The 27,447-nt window shown below is 38.0% G+C and overlaps 1 protein-coding gene across 3 annotated transcripts in view; it reads left to right on the forward strand.

Annotated features, from left to right (window-relative positions):
- Nucleotides 1–25,947, forward strand: part of LOC139608073 (extracellular matrix-binding protein ebh-like) — a 32,265-nt gene extending 6,318 nt beyond the window's left edge. For all 3 annotated transcript variants that reach the window (XM_071461531.1, XM_071461530.1, XM_071461532.1), the window contains one exon: nt 861–25,947. In XM_071461531.1, coding sequence (XP_071317632.1) covers nt 861–25,175 — 24,315 coding nt within the window. In that variant the 3' untranslated portion in view covers nt 25,176–25,947. The remainder of the gene's footprint in view (nt 1–860) is intronic.
- The last annotated feature ends 1,500 nt before the right edge of the window (nt 25,948–27,447 follow it).

Genomic DNA, 27,447 nt, shown 5'->3' on the forward strand with positions numbered 1-27,447 from the left:
GAATGAGGTTAAATGTGATCTAAGTGACTTTGACCATATCATGATTGTTGGTGTCAGATGGCTGGTGTGAGTGTTTCTGAAACTGCTGATCTCCTGGTTTTTCACTCACAACAGTCTTTAGAGTTTGTACTCAGAGTCAGAAACAAAAACCCTCCAGTGAGTAACAGCTCTGTGAAGGAAATACCTTGTTGATGAGAGAGGTCAGAGGAGGTCAGTGGTTGGAACTCACAGAAAGGTTACATTCACTCAGATAACCAATCTTAACAACCACTCTGAACAACACGTCCAACCTTGAGGTGGATGGACAACTGGGGATGTCATGAGAATCAATACTTCAGTACCAAGTCGATGCCAAAATTCTGAAAATGTGACAGTACTTGCTGAACTTTATCTATTTAAATGTTTCATTAAATCTTTTTGACCACTTACATGTTCTTTGTAAACATTAATACTAAAAAAAATATAGTATAGAGACTGACATACTAACCCTTAGCCACATTTAAGAATTAAATTTGTTTTGCTTTGTTGAGTTTTAGCACTGGTAACCTTCTAGCCCTTCTAACTGGTATTTGCTTAATATCAACACTTTAAAGATAATGATAAGTGTAACGTCTATATTACCTTATCTACTAAAAAATAGAATTCAAGTAATAGTCACAGTATTACTATTTTTGTTTGTTAAGTCAAATATGTGATTACTTCCACCATAGGTACATGACATGACTTTAATAATTCTGGGATGTCATTTTAACAGCAAAAAACAAGGATGGTATGAATGAATGAAATAAATGTCACGATAAAAACTACTTGGTTGCATGAGAAACAGTAACAAAAACTACAATTCTTTCTTTTTTGTGAAGGACAAGCTGGTGTCCATGAAAGCTCAGGTCAGTAGATGGATATTGACCGAATCTGCAATCAAGAAGACTTTTTCAGTGAAAATATCTAAACTTCAAACACCACAGGAAGAAACAGACAGAGAATCCCTCAAGGATCAAACACTGGAAATTCCGTCAGACAAAGAAAGAGCAGAAGGTGAAATGACAAAAGAGGCTGTGTCTTTGCAGCAGTTGTTTACATTAGAAGACCAGCATCAAAGTGAAGAAACTAAAGAACAGGCACAAAGACAATCAGAGCACAAACAGTTTCCTGCAGTAGACACAGGTGAAAAGCAGAATGTTTTCTTGCAGATGCAGACAGAATATCACAAAGAAACATTAGTAGATGAGGATCAGACAGAATTAATAATAAATGTAAGACAAAAGGTAGAAGTGGAGAAGCAGATATCCAAACTTAAGGAAAGAAAGGAGAAAATCAAGGAGCAAATTAAGTATGCTATGGAGAATATGGAGGGAAAAAATCAAGAGATTAAAAGACTCATCATGGATATTAATGACCTGCAGAGTCAGAGACCAGTGCCTGAAACTGACTTACAAATTCTATTTAGGGAAACTGGAAATGTGGAAGCGGAGGAAACTAGACTGCTGCAAGAAAGAGAGCACTTTGGCAGTTTGTGGGTAACCAGTGTTTTCACAAATGAAATTAATACAGATGAAGTCCAAGTGCAAAATGAGGAGAATGGCAAGCAAGTAAAACAAGAAGTAATTGGTGAGTCTGATTTGATGAGATTGGATCTTGAGAAACAAAAACAAAGACAGGAGTCAAAAAAAGATTTACAGACACAAACCAAGGAGGTGGGTGGATGTTTTGATAAAATGGACATAGAAAGTGCTGATATACAAAAACTTAGGGCAGAGATGTGTAGAACACAAAAAATGATACGATTAGTAAAACTGGAACTAAAACACCAATCTGAAAAATTTAACATTGACAAAGATCATACAGATAAAGACAAAAGTGACAAAACTGAAGGACTGTTAGAAGAGATGAAACAGTTCCAAGAGTTTTTAAAAATGGTAAAAACTGCAATGAGGGAAAGTGAAATCCGTCTGAAAGAAGAGACGAGCAACATGAAACTGATGGAAACTGCAGCAAAAAAACATAAAAGAGAACTGGATCAGAGGTTAGAGAAAACTTTGAGAGAGAGAGATGATTTAGATATTTTAAAAATAAAAATAATGCGACAAAGTGAAGAGATTGAGCAGAAGCTCGGAAAAATGTCAAGAGTTATGAGCACTGTAGCAAAAATGGTTGTTAAGACTAGAAAGAAAAGTGAGGAGACCAAGATAAAACAAAGGCAGTTAGACGACCTAAACTTCAAGCTTAAAGCTACAAAACACAACCTGGTAAGCAGTTATCTTTTAATATCCCAGGAAAGAGCTGACATTGAAAAATTCAAGAATGAAATCAGGCAGAAAAAGGAGGGTGAATGTGCCTTGGAAAGAGCTGAGAGAAAGTGGGGAGATATAAAGAAACATGACAGAGCTGAAATCGATGCAGAAAGGGACAAACTGACAAAGGACAGTAAGGACAAAGAAATGGAAGAAATGGAAAATGAAATCTGCAGACTCAGACAGGTTAAGGAGAAACTGGCGGAGGACATAACACTGACACTTGACATTTTAGAAAAGAAAAACTGTGAAAGTGAACAATTGACATATTCAATAAGTGAACAAGTGAAACGAAGGACAAAGAGAGATGAGAATGAGATGCTGAAAAAACAGATTCCAGTAGAGAGTGAGAATGTGAAAATAGCAAGACAGCAAGCTGAGGCAGAAATACATAAGATGAATTGTTTAAGGGAGTATATCCAAAGACAGAAACAGGAGCTTGATGACAGAGAACAAACAGTCAAAAGAGAAGTAAGAGAAATGGAACTGTTGAAATCAGAACTGGAAATAAAGAGAAAAGAAGGAGAACACGTGTTTAGAAACAGCATGAGAAAAAAAGAGGAGATTGAAATAATGTGGAATGAAATACAAAGAGAAAAGGAATTACTGAGGAGAGAGACCAAAAAGAGAGGAAGAGAATTAGACCAAAGACTCGAGAAAACCATGAGAGAGAGGGATGAATTAGAAGTGTTGAGGATAAAACTGCAACAACAGAAGGAAGACCTTATTGAAAAGAAACAGAGTATCAAAGATCCGACTACTCTTATCCAACAATACAGAGAATATGAAAAACAAAGTCTGGAAAAGAAACAGGTGAGAGCCATTAAAGAGGAAGCAGAAATGGTGCAGCAAAGCTCAAAGGCCATTGATTTCATTATTGATCAACAAAACATGTGGCACAAGCTTCATGTAAACTTGGAAATAATTAAAAGGGAAATGGGAACACTGGAAAATGTAAATGTTCACTTAGTGAAACAAAGAGAAGGGCTTGAAGCATTAAAAGGTGAGAACAGGATTGTAAGAGACCACGTGGTCAGAATAAAATCTCATATAAAGATGGCCTGTGAAAAACTGATGATACAAGCAAAAGCAGAGATGGATGGGATTGTCCAAATGAGGGACGATATCCAAAAACAAAAACAGGAGCTTGATATCAGACTAGAGAAAATTAAAAGAGAAAGAAGAGAGATGGAAGTGTTGAAGTCTGAGTTGGAGATCAAAAAAAGAGAAACTCAACAGATGATCCGAAAAGGTATTCGAAACGACCAGGAAGTTAAAAAGATGTGGGATGAGATCAAAGGAGAAAAAGATGCCCTAAAGAGGGAGACGAGGAAGAGGAAGAAAGAGCTCGACCAGCAGATGGAGAGGATCATCAAGGAGAGAGATGAACTAGAGATCATGAAGCTGAAGCTGCAAAGAGAAAAGGATAAGAGTAGATGTGGAACAGAGCAGTTAACTGCAAATCAAATTCAGAAACACTGGGAACTATCTCAGATGTGTATTGAGAAATGTAAACACATGAAAAAACACAGTGAAGATTTGAATGAAGCAATTAAAGATGGAAAACGACACGTTGCAGCCCAGACAAATATCATAACCCAGGCAAGGGAAGAAGTGGAAATTATCAAGATGGTTATAAAAAGACACAAGGAAATGATGATTTGTGCATTACAGAGCATGCAGCATGAGGAAACACATTTGGAGCAGGTGGAAATAAAACGGAAATCAATAGAAAAAGAGAAATACACAGAGAAATCAGAAGAGTTACTCCTGAGAGAAAGGAAGAGACTGATCAACAATACTGGCATTGAGAAGGAATTAGAAATCTCTGAACCTGAAAGGAAACTGATGCAAACTCAGAAAAATGAATCAAAAGAAATAAAAAAGGAAGTACAATGTGTCAAAAAGCAAGGGGAAAAAGAAGAGGTGAATTTGGCAAATGAACTAAAAGAAAAGATAACTTCAGACAAGCAGATGGAAACATTTGTGTTGAAACTGAATGAACCACTTGGAAGGGACATTAAGAAAGAGGAAACTATTTTAATGTCAGAATTACAATTACATGGGAAACTTGACACTAAATCAGGAAAACAGAAATTACACAGGAAAAACAATATTAAAAAGACTGAGAAAAAAATGAAGGTAAAAGTTGGAGAAAGTGAAGATGCAGAAAAACTGAAGGAAGAGGTGAAGCAAGACAGGGAGGATCTGGAAAGAATGAATGAGATGATGAACAGAGAGAGGCAGGACTTGGATTTGATGAGGTCTGACATTCTGAAACAAATTGACTTGTTAGAACAAGAGAAACACAATATAAATGAGCAAAAAGAAAAGCTGGAAGTCACAAAGACTGAGCTACAAAAGAAGAAAGAACATGCAGACAGTCTGTTGGATGAGATAAACAGAGAGAAAACCAAAATGAACAATCTGACCCTTCAGGTTCAGAGAGAACGAAACAAACTTGAAACGGCCATTACCAAGATCACTTCAAAACTACAAGAACAAGAACTCCAGGATGACAACATCAGACGACTAAAACTAGAACTAGAAAGCAGTGAGAAGAGTGTACTGGCAGAAAGAAAAAAAGTGGAAATTTTGAGGAACAGTCTTGACAAGATGAAGGAAGAAGTTGAAACCACCATGAAGAGCATCACTGCAGAGAGACAACGTCTGAGTCAGATGAAGACTGACATTGACAGAGAGAGAGACATGATTCTGAATGAAAAGGACAAACTGGAAAGGGAAAGGTCTGAGGTGATGATGGGAGAACATCAAGTCATCAATAAAATGAAAGTCTTAGAAAGTCTGAGAGTAAATCTTCAACATGTGAATGAAAGAATGAGTGACGACATCAAACACAAAATGCAACATTTACAGCAAAACAGTGAAGGTATGCTAATAGCGTACACTTCATTGGAAGCAAGGCTCACAGAACTTGATGGTCAGAAAGAAAACATGGCTTGTTACTATGAGCTGATAGAGAGAGAAAAGGAAGGACTGATAAGTATACTGTCAGACATAGTCATCCAGAAACAGGACATTGAAAATCTATGGAAGCAAAAGTTTATGACTGAGAAACTACATCTTGATAAACTGAAGGCAGAGCTGAAGGAAGAGAGAGAAGACCTGGACAGAGTGAATGAGATGATGAAGAAAGATAAAATGGACTTGGAGCTGATGAGGTCTGACATACTGAAGCAAACAGACATACTAGAACAAGATAAACGAGATATTGAAGATGGAAAAGAGAAATTGGAAGTCATAAAGACCAAGCTACAAAAGGAGAAAGAACATGCAGACAGTCTGTTGGATGAGATAAACAGAGAGAAAACCAACATTAAAGATCTGACTCTTCAGGTTCAGAGAGAACAAAATGAACTTCAGAATGTGATAAACATCATTGCTTTGAAGCTAAAAGACCAACAAATGAAGGATAATGACATCAAAAGACAAACTCAGGAACTTGAAACCCATAAGAACAGTGTACTGGCAGAAAGAGAAGGACTGCAAGATTTGAGGAAGGATCTCAAGAAGAAGAAAGAAGAGATTGCAGCTGCTTTAAACAGCATCAGTGGAAAGAGAGAAGAACTCATTCAGATGAAGGTTAGTCTTGATATGGACAGAGAAAAACTTGAGAATGAGAAAGATAAAGTGAAAGCTGAACTGTCTGAGTTGAAAATGAGAGAGGATCAGTTCATGGGTAAAATACTATCTGTACAAATTCTAAGAGGTAAACTCAAAGAGCTGAATGAGAAGACATGTGGAGACATCAAGAACAAAATAGATAAATTAGACCAAAACAGTAAAGGCATGCAGAGATTATGCCTTGTATTGGAGAAAAAACTGGCAGTCTTTAATGAAGAGACATCCCAGATCCCAGTTTACACCGAGCTGATACAAAAAGAGAAAAGTAATCTGATAGGTATATTATCAGAGACGGTAATGGAGCCAGAAGTCATGGGAAATGAATGGAAGCAGAAGCTTGAAATGGAAAAACAAAATCTTGACAAACAGGGGGACGAGCTGAAGCAAGACAGGGAGGATCTGGATAGAGTGATTGAGATGATGAACAAAGAGAGGCAGGCCTTGGATCTGACGAAGTCTGACATCCTGAAACAAATTGACTTGTTAGAACAAGAGAAACACAATATAAATGAGCAAAAAGAAAAGCTGGAAGTCACAAAGACTGAGCTACAAAAGAAGAAAGAACATGCAGACAGTCTGTTGGATGAGATAAACAGAGAGAAAACCAAAATGAACAATCTGACCCTTCAGGTTCAGAGAGAACGAAACAAACTTGAAACGGCCATTACCAAGATCACTTCAAAACTACAAGAACAAGAACTCCAGGATGACAACATCAGACGACTAAAACTAGAACTAGAAAGCAGTGAGAAGAGTGTACTGGCAGAAAGAAAAAAAGTGGAAATTTTGAGGAACAGTCTTGACAAGATGAAGGAAGAAGTTGAAACCACCATGAAGAGCATCACTGCAGAGAGACAACGTCTGAGTCAGATGAAGACTGACATTGACAGAGAGAGAGACATGATTCTGAATGAAAAGGACAAACTGGAAAGGGAAAGGTCTGAGGTGATGTTGGGAGAACATCAAGTCATCAATAAAATGAAAGTCTTAGAAAGTCTGAGAGTAAATCTTCAACATGTGAATGAAAGAATGAGTGACGACATCAAACACAAAATGCAACATTTACAGCAAAACAGTGAAGGTATGCTAATAGCGTACACTTCATTGGAAGCAAGGCTCACAGAACTTGATGGTCAGAAAGAAAACATGGCTTGTTACTATGAGCTGATAGAGAGAGAAAAGGAAGGACTGATAAGTATACTGTCAGACATAGTCATCCAGAAACAGGACATTGAAAATCTATGGAAGCAAAAGTTTATGACTGAGAAACTACATCTTGATAAACTGAAGGCAGAGCTGAAGGAAGAGAGAGAAGACCTGGACAGAGTGAATGAGATGATGAAGAAAGATAAAATGGACTTGGAGCTGATGAAGTCTGACATACTGAAGCAAACAGACATACTAGAACAAGATAAACGAGATATTGAAGATGGAAAAGAGAAATTGGAAGTCACAAAGACCAAGCTACAAAAGGAGAAAGAACATGCAGACAGTCTGTTGGATGAGATAAACAGAGAGAAAACCAACATTAAAGATCTGACTCTTCAGGTTCAGAGAGAACAAAATGAACTTCAGAATGTGATAAACATCATTGCTTTGAAGCTAAAAGACCAACAAATGAAGGATAATGACATCAAAAGACAAACTCAGGAACTTGAAACCCATAAGAACAGTGTACTGGCAGAAAGAGAAGGACTGCAAGATTTGAGGAAGGATCTCAAGAAGAAGAAAGAAGAGATTGCAGCTGCTTTAAACAGCATCAGTGGAAAGAGAGAAGAACTCATTCAGATGAAGGTTAGTCTTGATATGGACAGAGAAAAACTTGAGAATGAGAAAGATAAAGTGAAAGCTGAACTGTCTGAGTTGAAAATGAGAGAGGATCAGTTCATGGGTAAAATACTATCTGTACAAATTCTAAGAGGTAAACTCAAAGAGCTGAATGAGAAGACATGTGGAGACATCAAAAACAAAATAGATAAATTAGACCAAAACAGTAAAGGCATGCAGAGATTATGCCTTGTATTGGAGAAAAAACTGGCAGACTTTAATGAAGAGACATCCCAGATCCCAGTTTACACCGAGCTGATACAAAAAGAGAAAAGTAATCTGATGGGTATATTATCAGAGACGGTAATGGAGCCAGAAGTCATGGGAAATGAATGGAAGCAGAAGCTTGAAATGGAAAAACAAAATCTTGACAAACAGGGGGACGAGCTGAAGCAAGACAGGGAGGATCTGGATAGAGTGATTGAGATGATGAACAAAGAGAGGCAGGCCTTGGATCTGACGAAGTCTGACATCCTGAAACAAATTGACTTGTTAGAACAAGAGAAACACAATATAAATGAGCAAAAAGAAAAGCTGGAAGTCACAAAGACTGAGCTACAAAAGAAGAAAGAACATGCAGACAGTCTGTTGGATGAGATAAACAGAGAGAAAACCAAAATGAACAATCTGACCCTTCAGGTTCAGAGAGAACGAAACAAACTTGAAACGGCCATTACCAAGATCACTTCAAAACTACAAGAACAAGAACTCCAGGATGACAACATCAGACGACTAAAACTAGAACTAGAAAGCAGTGAGAAGAGTGTACTGGCAGAAAGAAAAAAAGTGGAAATTTTGAGGAACAGTCTTGACAAGATGAAGGAAGAAGTTGAAACCACCATGAAGAGCATCACTGCAGAGAGACAACGTCTGAGTCAGATGAAGACTGACATTGACAGAGAGAGAGACATGATTCTGAATGAAAAGGACAAACTGGAAAGGGAAAGGTCTGAGGTGATGATGGGAGAACATCAAGTCATCAATAAAATGAAAGTCTTAGAAAGTCTGAGAGTAAATCTTCAACATGTGAATGAAAGAATGAGTGACGACATCAAACACAAAATGCAACATTTACAGCAAAACAGTGAAGGTATGCTAATAGCGTACACTTCATTGGAAGCAAGGCTCACAGAACTTGATGGTCAGAAAGAAAACATGGCTTGTTACTATGAGCTGATAGAGAGAGAAAAGGAAGGACTGATAAGTATACTGTCAGACATAGTCATCCAGAAACAGGACATTGAAAATCTATGGAAGCAAAAGTTTATGACTGAGAAACTACATCTTGATAAACTGAAGGCAGAGCTGAAGGAAGAGAGAGAAGACCTGGACAGAGTGAATGAGATGATGAAGAAAGATAAAATGGACTTGGAGCTGATGAAGTCTGACATACTGAAGCAAACAGACATACTAGAACAAGATAAACGAGATATTGAAGATGGAAAAGAGAAATTGGAAGTCACAAAGACCAAGCTACAAAAGGAGAAAGAACATGCAGACAGTCTGTTGGATGAGATAAACAGAGAGAAAACCAACATTAAAGATCTGACTCTTCAGGTTCAGAGAGAACAAAATGAACTTCAGAATGTGATAAACATCATTGCTTTGAAGCTAAAAGACCAACAAATGAAGGATAATGACATCAAAAGACAAACTCAGGAACTTGAAACCCATAAGAACAGTGTACTGGCAGAAAGAGAAGGACTGCAAGATTTGAGGAAGGATCTCAAGAAGAAGAAAGAAGAGATTGCAGCTGCTTTAAACAGCATCAGTGGAAAGAGAGAAGAACTCATTCAGATGAAGGTTAGTCTTGATATGGACAGAGAAAAACTTGAGAATGAGAAAGATAAAGTGAAAGCTGAACTGTCTGAGTTGAAAATGAGAGAGGATCAGTTCATGGGTAAAATACTATCTGTACAAATTCTAAGAGGTAAACTCAAAGAGCTGAATGAGAAGACATGTGGAGACATCAAGAACAAAATAGATAAATTAGACCAAAACAGTAAAGGCATGCAGAGATTATGCCTTGTATTGGAGAAAAAACTGGCAGACTTTAATGAAGAGACATCCCAGATCCCAGTTTACACCGAGCTGATACAAAAAGAGAAAAGTAATCTGATGGGTATATTATCAGAGACGGTAATGGAGCCAGAAGTCATGGGAAATGAATGGAAGCAGAAGCTTGAAATGGAAAAACAAAATCTTGACAAACAGGGGGACGAGCTGAAGCAAGACAGGGAGGATCTGGATAGAGTGATTGAGATGATGAACAAAGAGAGGCAGGCCTTGGATCTGACGAAGTCTGACATCCTGAAACAAATTGACTTGTTAGAACAAGAGAAACACAATATAAATGAGCAAAAAGAAAAGCTGGAAGTCACAAAGACTGAGCTACAAAAGAAGAAAGAACATGCAGACAGTCTGTTGGATGAGATAAACAGAGAGAAAACCAAAATGAACAATCTGACCCTTCAGGTTCAGAGAGAACGAAACAAACTTGAAACGGCCATTACCAAGATCACTTCAAAACTACAAGAACAAGAACTCCAGGATGACAACATCAGACGACTAAAACTAGAACTAGAAAGCAGTGAGAAGAGTGTACTGGCAGAAAGAAAAAAAGTGGAAATTTTGAGGAACAGTCTTGACAAGATGAAGGAAGAAGTTGAAACCACCATGAAGAGCATCACTGCAGAGAGACAACGTCTGAGTCAGATGAAGACTGACATTGACAGAGAGAGAGACATGATTCTGAATGAAAAGGACAAACTGGAAAGGGAAAGGTCTGAGGTGATGATGGGAGAACATCAAGTCATCAATAAAATGAAAGTCTTAGAAAGTCTGAGAGTAAATCTTCAACATGTGAATGAAAGAATGAGTGACGACATCAAACACAAAATGCAACATTTACAGCAAAACAGTGAAGGTATGCTAATAGCGTACACTTCATTGGAAGCAAGGCTCACAGAACTTGATGGTCAGAAAGAAAACATGGCTTGTTACTATGAGCTGATAGAGAGAGAAAAGGAAGGACTGATAAGTATACTGTCAGACATAGTCATCCAGAAACAGGACATTGAAAATCTATGGAAGCAAAAGTTTATGACTGAGAAACTACATCTTGATAAACTGAAGGCAGAGCTGAAGGAAGAGAGAGAAGACCTGGACAGAGTGAATGAGATGATGAAGAAAGATAAAATGGACTTGGAGCTGATGAAGTCTGACATACTGAAGCAAACAGACATACTAGAACAAGATAAACGAGATATTGAAGATGGAAAAGAGAAATTGGAAGTCACAAAGACCAAGCTACAAAAGGAGAAAGAACATGCAGACAGTCTGTTGGATGAGATAAACAGAGAGAAAACCAACATTAAAGATCTGACTCTTCAGGTTCAGAGAGAACAAAATGAACTTCAGAATGTGATAAACATCATTGCTTTGAAGCTAAAAGACCAACAAATGAAGGATAATGACATCAAAAGACAAACTCAGGAACTTGAAACCCATAAGAACAGTGTACTGGCAGAAAGAGAAGGACTGCAAGATTTGAGGAAGGATCTCAAGAAGAAGAAAGAAGAGATTGCAGCTGCTTTAAACAGCATCAGTGGAAAGAGAGAAGAACTCATTCAGATGAAGGTTAGTCTTGATATGGACAGAGAAAAACTTGAGAATGAGAAAGATAAAGTGAAAGCTGAACTGTCTGAGTTGAAAATGAGAGAGGATCAGTTCATGGGTAAAATACTATCTGTACAAATTCTAAGAGGTAAACTCAAAGAGCTGAATGAGAAGACATGTGGAGACATCAAGAACAAAATAGATAAATTAGACCAAAACAGTAAAGGCATGCAGAGATTATGCCTTGTATTGGAGAAAAAACTGGCAGACTTTAATGAAGAGACATCCCAGATCCCAGTTTACACCGAGCTGATACAAAAAGAGAAAAGTAATCTGATGGGTATATTATCAGAGACGGTAATGGAGCCAGAAGTCATGGGAAATGAATGGAAGCAGAAGCTTGAAATGGAAAAACAAAATCTTGACAAACAGGGGGACGAGCTGAAGCAAGACAGGGAGGATCTGGATAGAGTGATTGAGATGATGAACAAAGAGAGGCAGGCCTTGGATCTGACGAAGTCTGACATCCTGAAACAAATTGACTTGTTAGAACAAGAGAAACACAATATAAATGAGCAAAAAGAAAAGCTGGAAGTCACAAAGACTGAGCTACAAAAGAAGAAAGAACATGCAGACAGTCTGTTGGATGAGATAAACAGAGAGAAAACCAAAATGAACAATCTGACCCTTCAGGTTCAGAGAGAACGAAACAAACTTGAAACGGCCATTACCAAGATCACTTCAAAACTACAAGAACAAGAACTCCAGGATGACAACATCAGACGACTAAAACTAGAACTAGAAAGCAGTGAGAAGAGTGTACTGGCAGAAAGAAAAAAAGTGGAAATTTTGAGGAACAGTCTTGACAAGATGAAGGAAGAAGTTGAAACCACCATGAAGAGCATCACTGCAGAGAGACAACGTCTGAGTCAGATGAAGACTGACATTGACAGAGAGAGAGACATGATTCTGAATGAAAAGGACAAACTGGAAAGGGAAAGGTCTGAGGTGATGATGGGAGAACATCAAGTCATCAATAAAATGAAAGTCTTAGAAAGTCTGAGAGTAAATCTTCAACATGTGAATGAAAGAATGAGTGACGACATCAAACACAAAATGCAACATTTACAGCAAAACAGTGAAGGTATGCTAATAGCGTACACTTCATTGGAAGCAAGGCTCACAGAACTTGATGGTCAGAAAGAAAACATGGCTTGTTACTATGAGCTGATAGAGAGAGAAAAGGAAGGACTGATAAGTATACTGTCAGACATAGTCATCCAGAAACAGGACATTGAAAATCTATGGAAGCAAAAGTTTATGACTGAGAAACTACATCTTGATAAACTGAAGGCAGAGCTGAAGGAAGAGAGAGAAGACCTGGACAGAGTGAATGAGATGATGAAGAAAGATAAAATGGACTTGGAGCTGATGAGGTCTGACATACTGAAGCAAACAGACATACTAGAACAAGATAAACGAGATATTGAAGATGGAAAAGAGAAATTGGAAGTCACAAAGACCAAGCTACAAAAGGAGAAAGAACATGCAGACAGTCTGTTGGATGAGATAAACAGAGAGAAAACCAACATTAAAGATCTGACTCTTCAGGTTCAGAGAGAACAAAATGAACTTCAGAATGTGATAAACATCATTGCTTTGAAGCTAAAAGACCAACAAATGAAGGATAATGACATCAAAAGACAAACTCAGGAACTTGAAACCCATAAGAACAGTGTACTGGCAGAAAGAGAAGGACTGCAAGATTTGAGGAAGGATCTCAAGAAGAAGAAAGAAGAGATTGCAGCTGCTTTAAACAGCATCAGTGGAAAGAGAGAAGAACTCATTCAGATGAAGGTTAGTCTTGATATGGACAGAGAAAAACTTGAGAATGAGAAAGATAAAGTGAAAGCTGAACTGTCTGAGTTGAAAATGAGAGAGGATCAGTTCATGGGTAAAATACTATCTGTACAAATTCTAAGAGGTAAACTCAAAGAGCTGAATGAGAAGACATGTGGAGACATCAAGAACAAAATAGATAAATTAGACCAAAACAGTAAAGGCATGCAGAGATTATGCCTTGTATTGGAGAAAAAACTGGCAGACTTTAATGAAGAGACATCCCAGATCCCAGTTTACACCGAGCTGATACAAAAAGAGAAAAGTAATCTGATGGGTATATTATCAGAGACGGTAATGGAGCCAGAAGTCATGGGAAATGAATGGAAGCAGAAGCTTGAAATGGAAAAACAAAATCTTGACAAACAGGGGGACGAGCTGAAGCAAGACAGGGAGGATCTGGATAGAGTGATTGAGATGATGAACAAAGAGAGGCAGGCCTTGGATCTGACGAAGTCTGACATCCTGAAACAAATTGACTTGTTAGAACAAGAGAAACACAATATAAATGAGCAAAAAGAAAAGCTGGAAGTCACAAAGACTGAGCTACAAAAGAAGAAAGAACATGCAGACAGTCTGTTGGATGAGATAAACAGAGAGAAAACCAAAATGAACAATCTGACCCTTCAGGTTCAGAGAGAACGAAACAAACTTGAAACGGCCATTACCAAGATCACTTCAAAACTACAAGAACAAGAACTCCAGGATGACAACATCAGACGACTAAAACTAGAACTAGAAAGCAGTGAGAAGAGTGTACTGGCAGAAAGAAAAAAAGTGGAAATTTTGAGGAACAGTCTTGACAAGATGAAGGAAGAAGTTGAAACCACCATGAAGAGCATCACTGCAGAGAGACAACGTCTGAGTCAGATGAAGACTGACATTGACAGAGAGAGAGACATGATTCTGAATGAAAAGGACAAACTGGAAAGGGAAAGGTCTGAGGTGATGATGGGAGAACATCAAGTCATCAATAAAATGAAAGTCTTAGAAAGTCTGAGAGTAAATCTTCAACATGTGAATGAAAGAATGAGTGACGACATCAAACACAAAATGCAACATTTACAGCAAAACAGTGAAGGTATGCTAATAGCGTACACTTCATTGGAAGCAAGGCTCACAGAACTTGATGGTCAGAAAGAAAACATGGCTTGTTACTATGAGCTGATAGAGAGAGAAAAGGAAGGACTGATAAGTATACTGTCAGACATAGTCATCCAGAAACAGGACATTGAAAATCTATGGAAGCAAAAGTTTATGACTGAGAAACTACATCTTGATAAACTGAAGGCAGAGCTGAAGGAAGAGAGAGAAGACCTGGACAGAGTGAATGAGATGATGAAGAAAGATAAAATGGACTTGGAGCTGATGAAGTCTGACATACTGAAGCAAACAGACATACTAGAACAAGATAAACGAGATATTGAAGATGGAAAAGAGAAATTGGAAGTCACAAAGACCAAGCTACAAAAGGAGAAAGAACATGCAGACAGTCTGTTGGATGAGATAAACAGAGAGAAAACCAACATTAAAGATCTGACTCTTCAGGTTCAGAGAGAACAAAATGAACTTCAGAATGTGATAAACATCATTGCTTTGAAGCTAAAAGACCAACAAATGAAGGATAATGACATCAAAAGACAAACTCAGGAACTTGAAACCCATAAGAACAGTGTACTGGCAGAAAGAGAAGGACTGCAAGATTTGAGGAAGGATCTCAAGAAGAAGAAAGAAGAGATTGCAGCTGCTTTAAACAGCATCAGTGGAAAGAGAGAAGAACTCATTCAGATGAAGGTTAGTCTTGATATGGACAGAGAAAAACTTGAGAATGAGAAAGATAAAGTGAAAGCTGAACTGTCTGAGTTGAAAATGAGAGAGGATCAGTTCATGGGTAAAATACTATCTGTACAAATTCTAAGAGGTAAACTCAAAGAGCTGAATGAGAAGACATGTGGAGACATCAAGAACAAAATAGATAAATTAGACCAAAACAGTAAAGGCATGCAGAGATTATGCCTTGTATTGGAGAAAAAACTGGCAGACTTTAATGAAGAGACATCCCAGATCCCAGTTTACACCGAGCTGATACAAAAAGAGAAAAGTAATCTGATGGGTATATTATCAGAGACGGTAATGGAGCCAGAAGTCATGGGAAATGAATGGAAGCAGAAGCTTGAAATGGAAAAACAAAATCTTGACAAACAGGGGGACGAGCTGAAGCAAGACAGGGAGGATCTGGATAGAGTGATTGAGATGATGAACAAAGAGAGGCAGGCCTTGGATCTGACGAAGTCTGACATCCTGAAACAAATTGACTTGTTAGAACAAGAGAAACACAATATAAATGAGCAAAAAGAAAAGCTGGAAGTCACAAAGACTGAGCTACAAAAGAAGAAAGAACATGCAGACAGTCTGTTGGATGAGATAAACAGAGAGAAAACCAAAATGAACAATCTGACCCTTCAGGTTCAGAGAGAACGAAACAAACTTGAAACGGCCATTACCAAGATCACTTCAAAACTACAAGAACAAGAACTCCAGGATGACAACATCAGACGACTAAAACTAGAACTAGAAAGCAGTGAGAAGAGTGTACTGGCAGAAAGAAAAAAAGTGGAAATTTTGAGGAACAGTCTTGACAAGATGAAGGAAGAAGTTGAAACCACCATGAAGAGCATCACTGCAGAGAGACAACGTCTGAGTCAGATGAAGACTGACATTGACAGAGAGAGAGACATGATTCTGAATGAAAAGGACAAACTGGAAAGGGAAAGGTCTGAGGTGATGATGGGAGAACATCAAGTCATCAATAAAATGAAAGTCTTAGAAAGTCTGAGAGTAAATCTTCAACATGTGAATGAAAGAATGAGTGACGACATCAAACACAAAATGCAACATTTACAGCAAAACAGTGAAGGTATGCTAATAGCGTACACTTCATTGGAAGCAAGGCTCACAGAACTTGATGGTCAGAAAGAAAACATGGCTTGTTACTATGAGCTGATAGAGAGAGAAAAGGAAGGACTGATAAGTATACTGTCAGACATAGTCATCCAGAAACAGGACATTGAAAATCTATGGAAGCAAAAGTTTATGACTGAGAAACTACATCTTGATAAACTGAAGGCAGAGCTGAAGGAAGAGAGAGAAGACCTGGACAGAGTGAATGAGATGATGAAGAAAGATAAAATGGACTTGGAGCTGATGAAGTCTGACATACTGAAGCAAACAGACATACTAGAACAAGATAAACGAGATATTGAAGATGGAAAAGAGAAATTGGAAGTCACAAAGACCAAGCTACAAAAGGAGAAAGAACATGCAGACAGTCTGTTGGATGAGATAAACAGAGAGAAAACCAACATTAAAGATCTGACTCTTCAGGTTCAGAGAGAACAAAATGAACTTCAGAATGTGATAAACATCATTGCTTTGAAGCTAAAAGACCAACAAATGAAGGATAATGACATCAAAAGACAAACTCAGGAACTTGAAACCCATAAGAACAGTGTACTGGCAGAAAGAGAAGGACTGCAAGATTTGAGGAAGGATCTCAAGAAGAAGAAAGAAGAGATTGCAGCTGCTTTAAACAGCATCAGTGGAAAGAGAGAAGAACTCATTCAGATGAAGGTTAGTCTTGATATGGACAGAGAAAAACTTGAGAATGAGAAAGATAAAGTGAAAGCTGAACTGTCTGAGTTGAAAATGAGAGAGGATCAGTTCATGGGTAAAATACTATCTGTACAAATTCTAAGAGGTAAACTCAAAGAGCTGAATGAGAAGACATGTGGAGACATCAAGAACAAAATAGATAAATTAGACCAAAACAGTAAAGGCATGCAGAGATTATGCCTTGTATTGGAGAAAAAACTGGCAGACTTTAATGAAGAGACATCCCAGATCCCAGTTTACACCGAGCTGATACAAAAAGAGAAAAGTAATCTGATGGGTATATTATCAGAGACGGTAATGGAGCCAGAAGTCATGGGAAATGAATGGAAGCAGAAGCTTGAAATGGAAAAACAAAATCTTGACAAACAGGGGGACGAGCTGAAGCAAGACAGGGAGGATCTGGATAGAGTGATTGAGATGATGAACAAAGAGAGGCAGGCCTTGGATCTGACGAAGTCTGACATCCTGAAACAAATTGACTTGTTAGAACAAGAGAAACACAATATAAATGAGCAAAAAGAAAAGCTGGAAGTCACAAAGACTGAGCTACAAAAGAAGAAAGAACATGCAGACAGTCTGTTGGATGAGATAAACAGAGAGAAAACCAAAATGAACAATCTGACCCTTCAGGTTCAGAGAGAACGAAACAAACTTGAAACGGCCATTACCAAGATCACTTCAAAACTACAAGAACAAGAACTCCAGGATGACAACATCAGACGACTAAAACTAGAACTAGAAAGCAGTGAGAAGAGTGTACTGGCAGAAAGAAAAAAAGTGGAAATTTTGAGGAACAGTCTTGACAAGATGAAGGAAGAAGTTGAAACCACCATGAAGAGCATCACTGCAGAGAGACAACGTCTGAGTCAGATGAAGACTGACATTGACAGAGAGAGAGACATGATTCTGAATGAAAAGGACAAACTGGAAAGGGAAAGGTCTGAGGTGATGATGGGAGAACATCAAGTCATCAATAAAATGAAAGTCTTAGAAAGTCTGAGAGTAAATCTTCAACATGTGAATGAAAGAATGAGTGACGACATCAAACACAAAATGCAACATTTACAGCAAAACAGTGAAGGTATGCTAATAGCGTACACTTCATTGGAAGCAAGGCTCACAGAACTTGATGGTCAGAAAGAAAACATGGCTTGTTACTATGAGCTGATAGAGAGAGAAAAGGAAGGACTGATAAGTATACTGTCAGACATAGTCATCCAGAAACAGGACATTGAAAATCTATGGAAGCAAAAGTTTATGACTGAGAAACTACATCTTGATAAACTGAAGGCAGAGCTGAAGGAAGAGAGAGAAGACCTGGACAGAGTGAATGAGATGATGAAGAAAGATAAAATGGACTTGGAGCTGATGAGGTCTGACATACTGAAGCAAACAGACATACTAGAACAAGATAAACGAGATATTGAAGATGGAAAAGAGAAATTGGAAGTCATAAAGACCAAGCTACAAAAAGAGAAAGAACATGCAGACAGTCTGTTGGATGAGATAAACAGAGAGAAAACCAACATTAAAGATCTGACTCTTCAGGTTCAGAGAGAACAAAATGAACTTCAGAATGTGATAAACATCATTGCTTTGAAGCTAAAAGACCAACAAATGAAGGATAATGACATCAAAAGACAAACTCAGGAACTTGAAACCCATAAGAACAGTGTACTGGCAGAAAGAGAAGGACTGCAAGATTTGAGGAAGGATCTCAAGAAGAAGAAAGAAGAGATTGCAGCTGCTTTAAACAGCATCAGTGGAAAGAGAGAAGAACTCATTCAGATGAAGGTTAGTCTTGATATGGACAGAGAAAAACTTGAGAATGAGAAAGATAAAGTGAAAGCTGAACTGTCTGAGTTGAAAATGAGAGAGGATCAGTTCATGGGTAAAATACTATCTGTACAAATTCTAAGAGGTAAACTCAAAGAGCTGAATGAGAAGACATGTGGAGACATCAAGAACAAAATAGATAAATTAGACCAAAACAGTAAAGGCATGCAGAGATTATGCCTTGTATTGGAGAAAAAACTGGCAGACTTTAATGAAGAGACATCCCAGATCCCAGTTTACACCGAGCTGATACAAAAAGAGAAAAGTAATCTGATGGGTATATTATCAGAGACGGTAATGGAGCCAGAAGTCATGGGAAATGAATGGAAGCAGAAGCTTGAAATGGAAAAACAAAATCTTGACAAACAGGAGGACGAGCTGAAGCAAGACAGGGAGGATCTGGATAGAGTGATTGAGATGATGAACAAAGAGAGGCAGGCCTTGGATCTGACGAAGTCTGACATCCTGAAACAAATTGACTTGTTAGAACAAGAGAAACACAATATAAATGAGCAAAAAGAAAAGCTGGAAGTCACAAAGACTGAGCTACAAAAGAAGAAAGAACATGCAGACAGTCTGTTGGATGAGATAAACAGAGAGAAAACCAAAATGAACAATCTGACCCTTCAGGTTCAGAGAGAACGAAACAAACTTGAAACGGCCATTACCAAGATCACTTCAAAACTACAAGAACAAGAACTCCAGGATGACAACATCAGACGACTAAAACTAGAACTAGAAAGCAGTGAGAAGAGTGTACTGGCAGAAAGAAAAAAAGTGGAAATTTTGAGGAACAGTCTTGACAAGATGAAGGAAGAAGTTGAAACCACCATGAAGAGCATCACTGCAGAGAGACAACGTCTGAGTCAGATGAAGACTGACATTGACAGAGAGAGAGACATGATTCTGAATGAAAAGGACAAACTGGAAAGGGAAAGGTCTGAGGTGATGATGGGAGAACATCAAGTCATCAATAAAATGAAAGTCTTAGAAAGTCTGAGAGTAAATCTTCAACATGTGAATGAAAGAATGAGTGACGACATCAAACACAAAATGCAACATTTACAGCAAAACAGTGAAGGTATGCTAATAGCGTACACTTCATTGGAAGCAAGGCTCACAGAACTTGATGGTCAGAAAGAAAACATGGCTTGTTACTATGAGCTGATAGAGAGAGAAAAGGAAGGACTGATAAGTATACTGTCAGACATAGTCATCCAGAAACAGGACATTGAAAATCTATGGAAGCAAAAGTTTATGACTGAGAAACTACATCTTGATAAACTGAAGGCAGAGCTGAAGGAAGAGAGAGAAGACCTGGACAGAGTGAATGAGATGATGAAGAAAGATAAAATGGACTTGGAGCTGATGAAGTCTGACATACTGAAGCAAACAGACATACTAGAACAAGATAAACGAGATATTGAAGATGGAAAAGAGAAATTGGAAGTCACAAAGACCAAGCTACAAAAGGAGAAAGAACATGCAGACAGTCTGTTGGATGAGATAAACAGAGAGAAAACCAACATTAAAGATCTGACTCTTCAGGTTCAGAGAGAACAAAATGAACTTCAGAATGTGATAAACATCATTGCTTTGAAGCTAAAAGACCAACAAATGAAGGATAATGACATCAAAAGACAAACTCAGGAACTTGAAACCCATAAGAACAGTGTACTGGCAGAAAGAGAAGGACTGCAAGATTTGAGGAAGGATCTCAAGAAGAAGAAAGAAGAGATTGCAGCTGCTTTAAACAGCATCAGTGGAAAGAGAGAAGAACTCATTCAGATGAAGGTTAGTCTTGATATGGACAGAGAAAAACTTGAGAATGAGAAAGATAAAGTGAAAGCTGAACTGTCTGAGTTGAAAATGAGAGAGGATCAGTTCATGGGTAAAATACTATCTGTACAAATTCTAAGAGGTAAACTCAAAGAGCTGAATGAGAAGACATGTGGAGACATCAAGAACAAAATAGATAAATTAGACCAAAACAGTAAAGGCATGCAGAGATTATGCCTTGTATTGGAGAAAAAACTGGCAGACTTTAATGAAGAGACATCCCAGATCCCAGTTTACACCGAGCTGATACAAAAAGAGAAAAGTAATCTGATGGGTATATTATCAGAGACGGTAATGGAGCCAGAAGTCATGGGAAATGAATGGAAGCAGAAGCTTGAAATGGAAAAACAAAATCTTGACAAACAGGGGGACGAGCTGAAGCAAGACAGGGAGGATCTGGATAGAGTGATTGAGATGATGAACAAAGAGAGGCAGGCCTTGGATCTGACGAAGTCTGACATCCTGAAACAAATTGACTTGTTAGAACAAGAGAAACACAATATAAATGAGCAAAAAGAAAAGCTGGAAGTCACAAAGACTGAGCTACAAAAGAAGAAAGAACATGCAGACAGTCTGTTGGATGAGATAAACAGAGAGAAAACCAAAATGAACAATCTGACCCTTCAGGTTCAGAGAGAACGAAACAAACTTGAAACGGCCATTACCAAGATCACTTCAAAACTACAAGAACAAGAACTCCAGGATGACAACATCAGACGACTAAAACTAGAACTAGAAAGCAGTGAGAAGAGTGTACTGGCAGAAAGAAAAAAAGTGGAAATTTTGAGGAACAGTCTTGACAAGATGAAGGAAGAAGTTGAAACCACCATGAAGAGCATCACTGCAGAGAGACAACGTCTGAGTCAGATGAAGACTGACATTGACAGAGAGAGAGACATGATTCTGAATGAAAAGGACAAACTGGAAAGGGAAAGGTCTGAGGTGATGATGGGAGAACATCAAGTCATCAATAAAATGAAAGTCTTAGAAAGTCTGAGAGTAAATCTTCAACATGTGAATGAAAGAATGAGTGACGACATCAAACACAAAATGCAACATTTACAGCAAAACAGTGAAGGTATGCTAATAGCGTACACTTCATTGGAAGCAAGGCTCACAGAACTTGATGGTCAGAAAGAAAACATGGCTTGTTACTATGAGCTGATAGAGAGAGAAAAGGAAGGACTGATAAGTATACTGTCAGACATAGTCATCCAGAAACAGGACATTGAAAATCTATGGAAGCAAAAGTTTATGACTGAGAAACTACATCTTGATAAACTGAAGGCAGAGCTGAAGGAAGAGAGAGAAGACCTGGACAGAGTGAATGAGATGATGAAGAAAGATAAAATGGACTTGGAGCTGATGAAGTCTGACATACTGAAGCAAACAGACATACTAGAACAAGATAAACGAGATATTGAAGATGGAAAAGAGAAATTGGAAGTCACAAAGACCAAGCTACAAAAGGAGAAAGAACATGCAGACAGTCTGTTGGATGAGATAAACAGAGAGAAAACCAACATTAAAGATCTGACTCTTCAGGTTCAGAGAGAACAAAATGAACTTCAGAATGTGATAAACATCATTGCTTTGAAGCTAAAAGACCAACAAATGAAGGATAATGACATCAAAAGACAAACTCAGGAACTTGAAACCCATAAGAACAGTGTACTGGCAGAAAGAGAAGGACTGCAAGATTTGAGGAAGGATCTCAAGAAGAAGAAAGAAGAGATTGCAGCTGCTTTAAACAGCATCAGTGGAAAGAGAGAAGAACTCATTCAGATGAAGGTTAGTCTTGATATGGACAGAGAAAAACTTGAGAATGAGAAAGATAAAGTGAAAGCTGAACTGTCTGAGTTGAAAATGAGAGAGGATCAGTTCATGGGTAAAATACTATCTGTACAAATTCTAAGAGGTAAACTCAAAGAGCTGAATGAGAAGACATGTGGAGACATCAAGAACAAAATAGATAAATTAGACCAAAACAGTAAAGGCATGCAGAGATTATGCCTTGTATTGGAGAAAAAACTGGCAGACTTTAATGAAGAGACATCCCAGATCCCAGTTTACACCGAGCTGATACAAAAAGAGAAAAGTAATCTGATAGGTATATTATCAGAGACGGTAATGGAGCCAGAAGTCATGGGAAATGAATGGAAGCAGAAGCTTGAAATGGAAAAACAAAATCTTGACAAACAGGGGGACGAGCTGAAGCAAGACAGGGAGGATCTGGATAGAGTGATTGAGATGATGAACAAAGAGAGGCAGGCCTTGGATCTGACGAAGTCTGACATCCTGAAACAAATTGACTTGTTAGAACAAGAGAAACACAATATAAATGAGCAAAAAGAAAAGCTGGAAGTCACAAAGACTGAGCTACAAAAGAAGAAAGAACATGCAGACAGTCTGTTGGATGAGATAAACAGAGAGAAAACCAAAATGAACAATCTGACCCTTCAGGTTCAGAGAGAACGAAACAAACTTGAAACGGCCATTACCAAGATCACTTCAAAACTACAAGAACAAGAACTCCAGGATGACAACATCAGACGACTAAAACTAGAACTAGAAAGCAGTGAGAAGAGTGTACTGGCAGAAAGAAAAAAAGTGGAAATTTTGAGGAACAGTCTTGACAAGATGAAGGAAGAAGTTGAAACCACCATGAAGAGCATCACTGCAGAGAGACAACGTCTGAGTCAGATGAAGACTGACATTGACAGAGAGAGAGACATGATTCTGAATGAAAAGGACAAACTGGAAAGGGAAAGGTCTGAGGTGATGATGGGAGAACATCAAGTCATCAATAAAATGAAAGTCTTAGAAAGTCTGAGAGTAAAACTTCAACATGTGAATGAAAGAATGAGTGACGACATCAAACACAAAATGCAACATTTACAGCAAAACAGTGAAGGTATGCTAATAGCGTACACTTCATTGGAAGCAAGGCTCACAGAACTTGATGGTCAGAAAGAAAACATGGCTTGTTACTATGAGCTGATAGAGAGAGAAAAGGAAGGACTGATAAGTATACTGTCAGACATAGTCATCCAGAAACAGGACATTGAAAATCTATGGAAGCAAAAGTTTATGACCGAGAAACTACATCTTGATAAACTGAAGGCAGAGCTGAAGGAAGAGAGAGAAGACCTGGACAGAGTGAATGAGATGATGAAGAAAGATAAAATGGACTTGGAGCTGATGAGGTCTGACATACTGAAGCAAACAGACATACTAGAACAAGATAAACGAGATATAGAAGACCAGTATGAAGTTACAACGGCTGAATTGCAAAGTAAGAAAGAACACCTTGATTCTCTTCTTCATGAGATTAACCAAGAAAAAGAAGAATTGTATCAAATAAAGATAAATATTGAAAGTGAGAGAGACATGTTTTTAAATGAAAAGATGAGTATTGAAGGAGAACTGTCTGAGCTAACAATCAGAGAGTACTGGCTCACCATGGGTAGCCTGAGAGCAAAACTCAAACATTTAAATCAAAGGACACATGAAGACTTCAGAATCAATATGGAGAAATTAGAGTACAGAAATGGAGCCATCCTTCAATTGAATTCAATATTGGAAGATAAATGTGCAGAACTTGATCAACAGAAAAATACAATCATAGGTTATTTTGACCTGATACAAAGGGAGGACAAACATGTGGTAACAATTACCTTTGACAAGGCGATACAATATGAGGTTGCAGAAGAAGAATTGCTGCAAGAGCATGATGTTGAGAAACAGGATTTAAATACACATAGAGAGTTTGAATGTGAGAAGAATGTCCCACAGTATGGTGTCAAGATCCAGACTGAAGAATTTGAACATCAGTGGAAGTTAAAAGAAGATAAAGTTGACTTTGAAAGAGAAGATAAACACTTGACATCTCAGAGGGATACTATGCACATGGTTGCAGGATGTGAATTAGAAAATGAACAAGATGATTTTACAGATAAGAAATTGTCAAAAAGAGATTGTTTGCGAAAGATCTGGAAAGACACTAAAATGGAACGGAAGGGGATCAATCAGATGAAGTGCAGGGGTCATGAAATAAGAAACAATCTGGAGAAAAGACTAAAGGTGATCAATCAGTTTGTAAAGAGATCATGGTCACAGAAAGGAAAGGAACCACTGGAGACAAAACTGAAACAAGAACTAAGTAAGAACACATCTAAAAGTGAATGGGAGAGAGACCACAAAAGACTTGATGAAACATATGCAGACCTCCAACAAGTTAAGGTTCAGATGCTCAGTGAGATTGAGAAACTCCGTATCAAAGAAAAACTTTTTAGGACAACGACAACTAGCGACAAAGCTAATCAGACATTCCAGGTTAATATAATCGCAGGTGATGAGGCAGTGCAGGCAGTGCAGACAATGCAACAAGCTTCTACCAAAACACATCAAGAGCAGATGAAGTCAGAAGAAACTGAAGCAGCTTCAGAGACATCTATTGGGCTCCTCTGTCAGTTCTGGTCTTACTGCTATCGTTGCTGCCGTCCTTGTTGTGCCTGTTGCAAGGAAATGTGCCCAGGGGGGAAATGAGAGACAGGACAGTCTCTATAATCATTCATTTGAATGTTTCTACATACATTGAAAATACAGTTTTTCTGCTTTTCATAAATAAGTATTTTTGTTTTTTCTACTTATAATACAAAGATAACACCCCAACATTTTGAAAAATTTTTTATTATTTCACTAGGTATGCATCACAGAGCTCAGTTTTGGCAGATACCTGAAAAATTGAAACGTCATTGTTTCCTAATTCATAAGAACTGCAAACTACTCTCTTGACACCTTTTCATACTAATCATTTATACTGACAAAATGTCAGGGTATTTCTGCAGATCAAAGTGCAAAATGTGTGAAATTTGTGTCTCAAAAATGCTTTACCTTTACTGGTTTTGTTTGCATACATAAACATGTTTTTTCTTGATTAGCAAATAAGATTTAATAGTATAGTTGAAACATTTTAAGTGTGAGTGCTCTGAAATATTATCATACAGTAAATCTGTTAAAGCTGATGCTGTCAAGTTGATTTCTCTCTCTTATTGGTGTTGTTATTGTTGCTGGTTTGTTTTTCTTGCTCTTCTTGTAAAGTATTAATTTGTACCTTGTTCTGGTACAATTATTTAAGAAACCAAAATACAATATGCAATTCAGGTAAAAATAACATAAGTAAATTAAGAAGAAATAAGAAAGAAATAAGTACACCTAAATTGGCTACTTGTAAGAAAGTTCTGTTTTATGCTTAAATTAAAGTATATAAATGTTTTGGGGTTTTTTGTCAAATAAAATTATCCACATTATTACAACATTTATGTGTTACTGTATTTATTTACTTCTATCACAAGCTATGTGTTATTACCATTAATATAACTTAATGATAGCACACTTCAATATAGTTTTATTTAACTAGACTATTAGTCTACTGCTATGTGCTATCATTGTGTTTGTTTATATCTCCTGCTGTTTCCAAAATTTTTAATTCATCAAATTGTTTACAAAGTTAAAACAAGGAAATATCCAAGCAAATGCAACCATGTCATAAGAGATGATATTCTCACCTTGCAGGTGTGTGTCTTTTTCTTAGTTGTCAAAATAGGAAAATGAATGTGTGATTCCCTGTTTTCATCTAAAAAAAAAAAAAAAAAGTCTCAGTTCTTACACTTTTCTCCAAGTGCGTAGAAACCACAGGGGCAACTCATAGGAGTGCACTGAGTGATATAAGATACAACTAGAAATACAACTAGAGACAATCTTGTTGTGGGACCCGTGAATACTCAGTAGTATTACTAAATTATCATGAGTAATGACCACTCCAGGTCAGTGGTCCATGTGGACATCCATAAAGTTTTTACTGGCTCCATCAGTGTTTTCACTGTCATTCACGTGACCCATTCCAGCAGATAAGTCCAAGGTTAAATTCCTTCCCCAGCCCAACTGAGCGGGTTGGACTTCTACATCCAGTCTGCATAAAGCACCAACTCTATTCTGTAAGTGCAAGAGCTTCAGGTAAAGAAAGTGCATTGTAAGTGCTAGTTAGGCATGTTAGGCATGTTAGGGTGTTAGAGGTGTTAGGAGATGAGATGCTTTCAATAGAGATGAGTCTTCAGGATGCCCCTGCCCTGATGGCATTTGGCAGCTTGGTCCACCAACGGGGAACCACAGACAAAAACAGCCTGGACTGCGATTGACTTGTGTGCAGGCAGGACAATACCAGACAACAATCTTAGGAACACAGTTGCCAAGAAGGAATAGTAGAAGTAGATGGGTGTAGAACCAGAATTCATTCTGTAGACAAGTATTACTGACATTAATTCTATTTGCGAGGCCACAGGTTAATGGTCAATGGTCAAAGTCAATGTGCCATTTTAGGCTGATTACAGACCAGACGGGCTGCCACATTCTGGATCATCTTTAAGGGTTTACCTGTGTATGAAGGGAGGCCTGCAAAGAGGGCCATTACAGTCGTCAAGGTAAGAGATCACCATAGTCTGCACCAACAGTTGAGTGGCATACTGAGTCATCTAAGGCCTGATTTTTCGAATGTTGTGAAATGCAAAGTGACAGCTACGACCTGGATAGCTGGTAAACAAACATGAGACCCTAGTTTCATCATCTCTTCAACCACATAGGCCTTCATCCATCCATGCGAAGGGCTACACACGAGGGCTGACACTTCCGCTGACAATTCAGTGACAATCTCTATTGATGCATGAGCACAGCTGTTCAGTTGTCCGGATAGATTGCATCCAGCTGAGCCCTCTGAATCATCTGCGCATGCATATAATGTGTGTAATATTATGACTGATCT

This window comes from Trachinotus anak, unplaced genomic scaffold (assembly GCF_046630095.1).
Source record: "Trachinotus anak isolate AG129_WGS33_773 ecotype Australia unplaced genomic scaffold, CSIRO_AGI_Tana_v1 ptg000024l, whole genome shotgun sequence".
NCBI classification, from domain to species: Eukaryota; Metazoa; Chordata; class Actinopteri; order Carangiformes; family Carangidae; genus Trachinotus; species Trachinotus anak.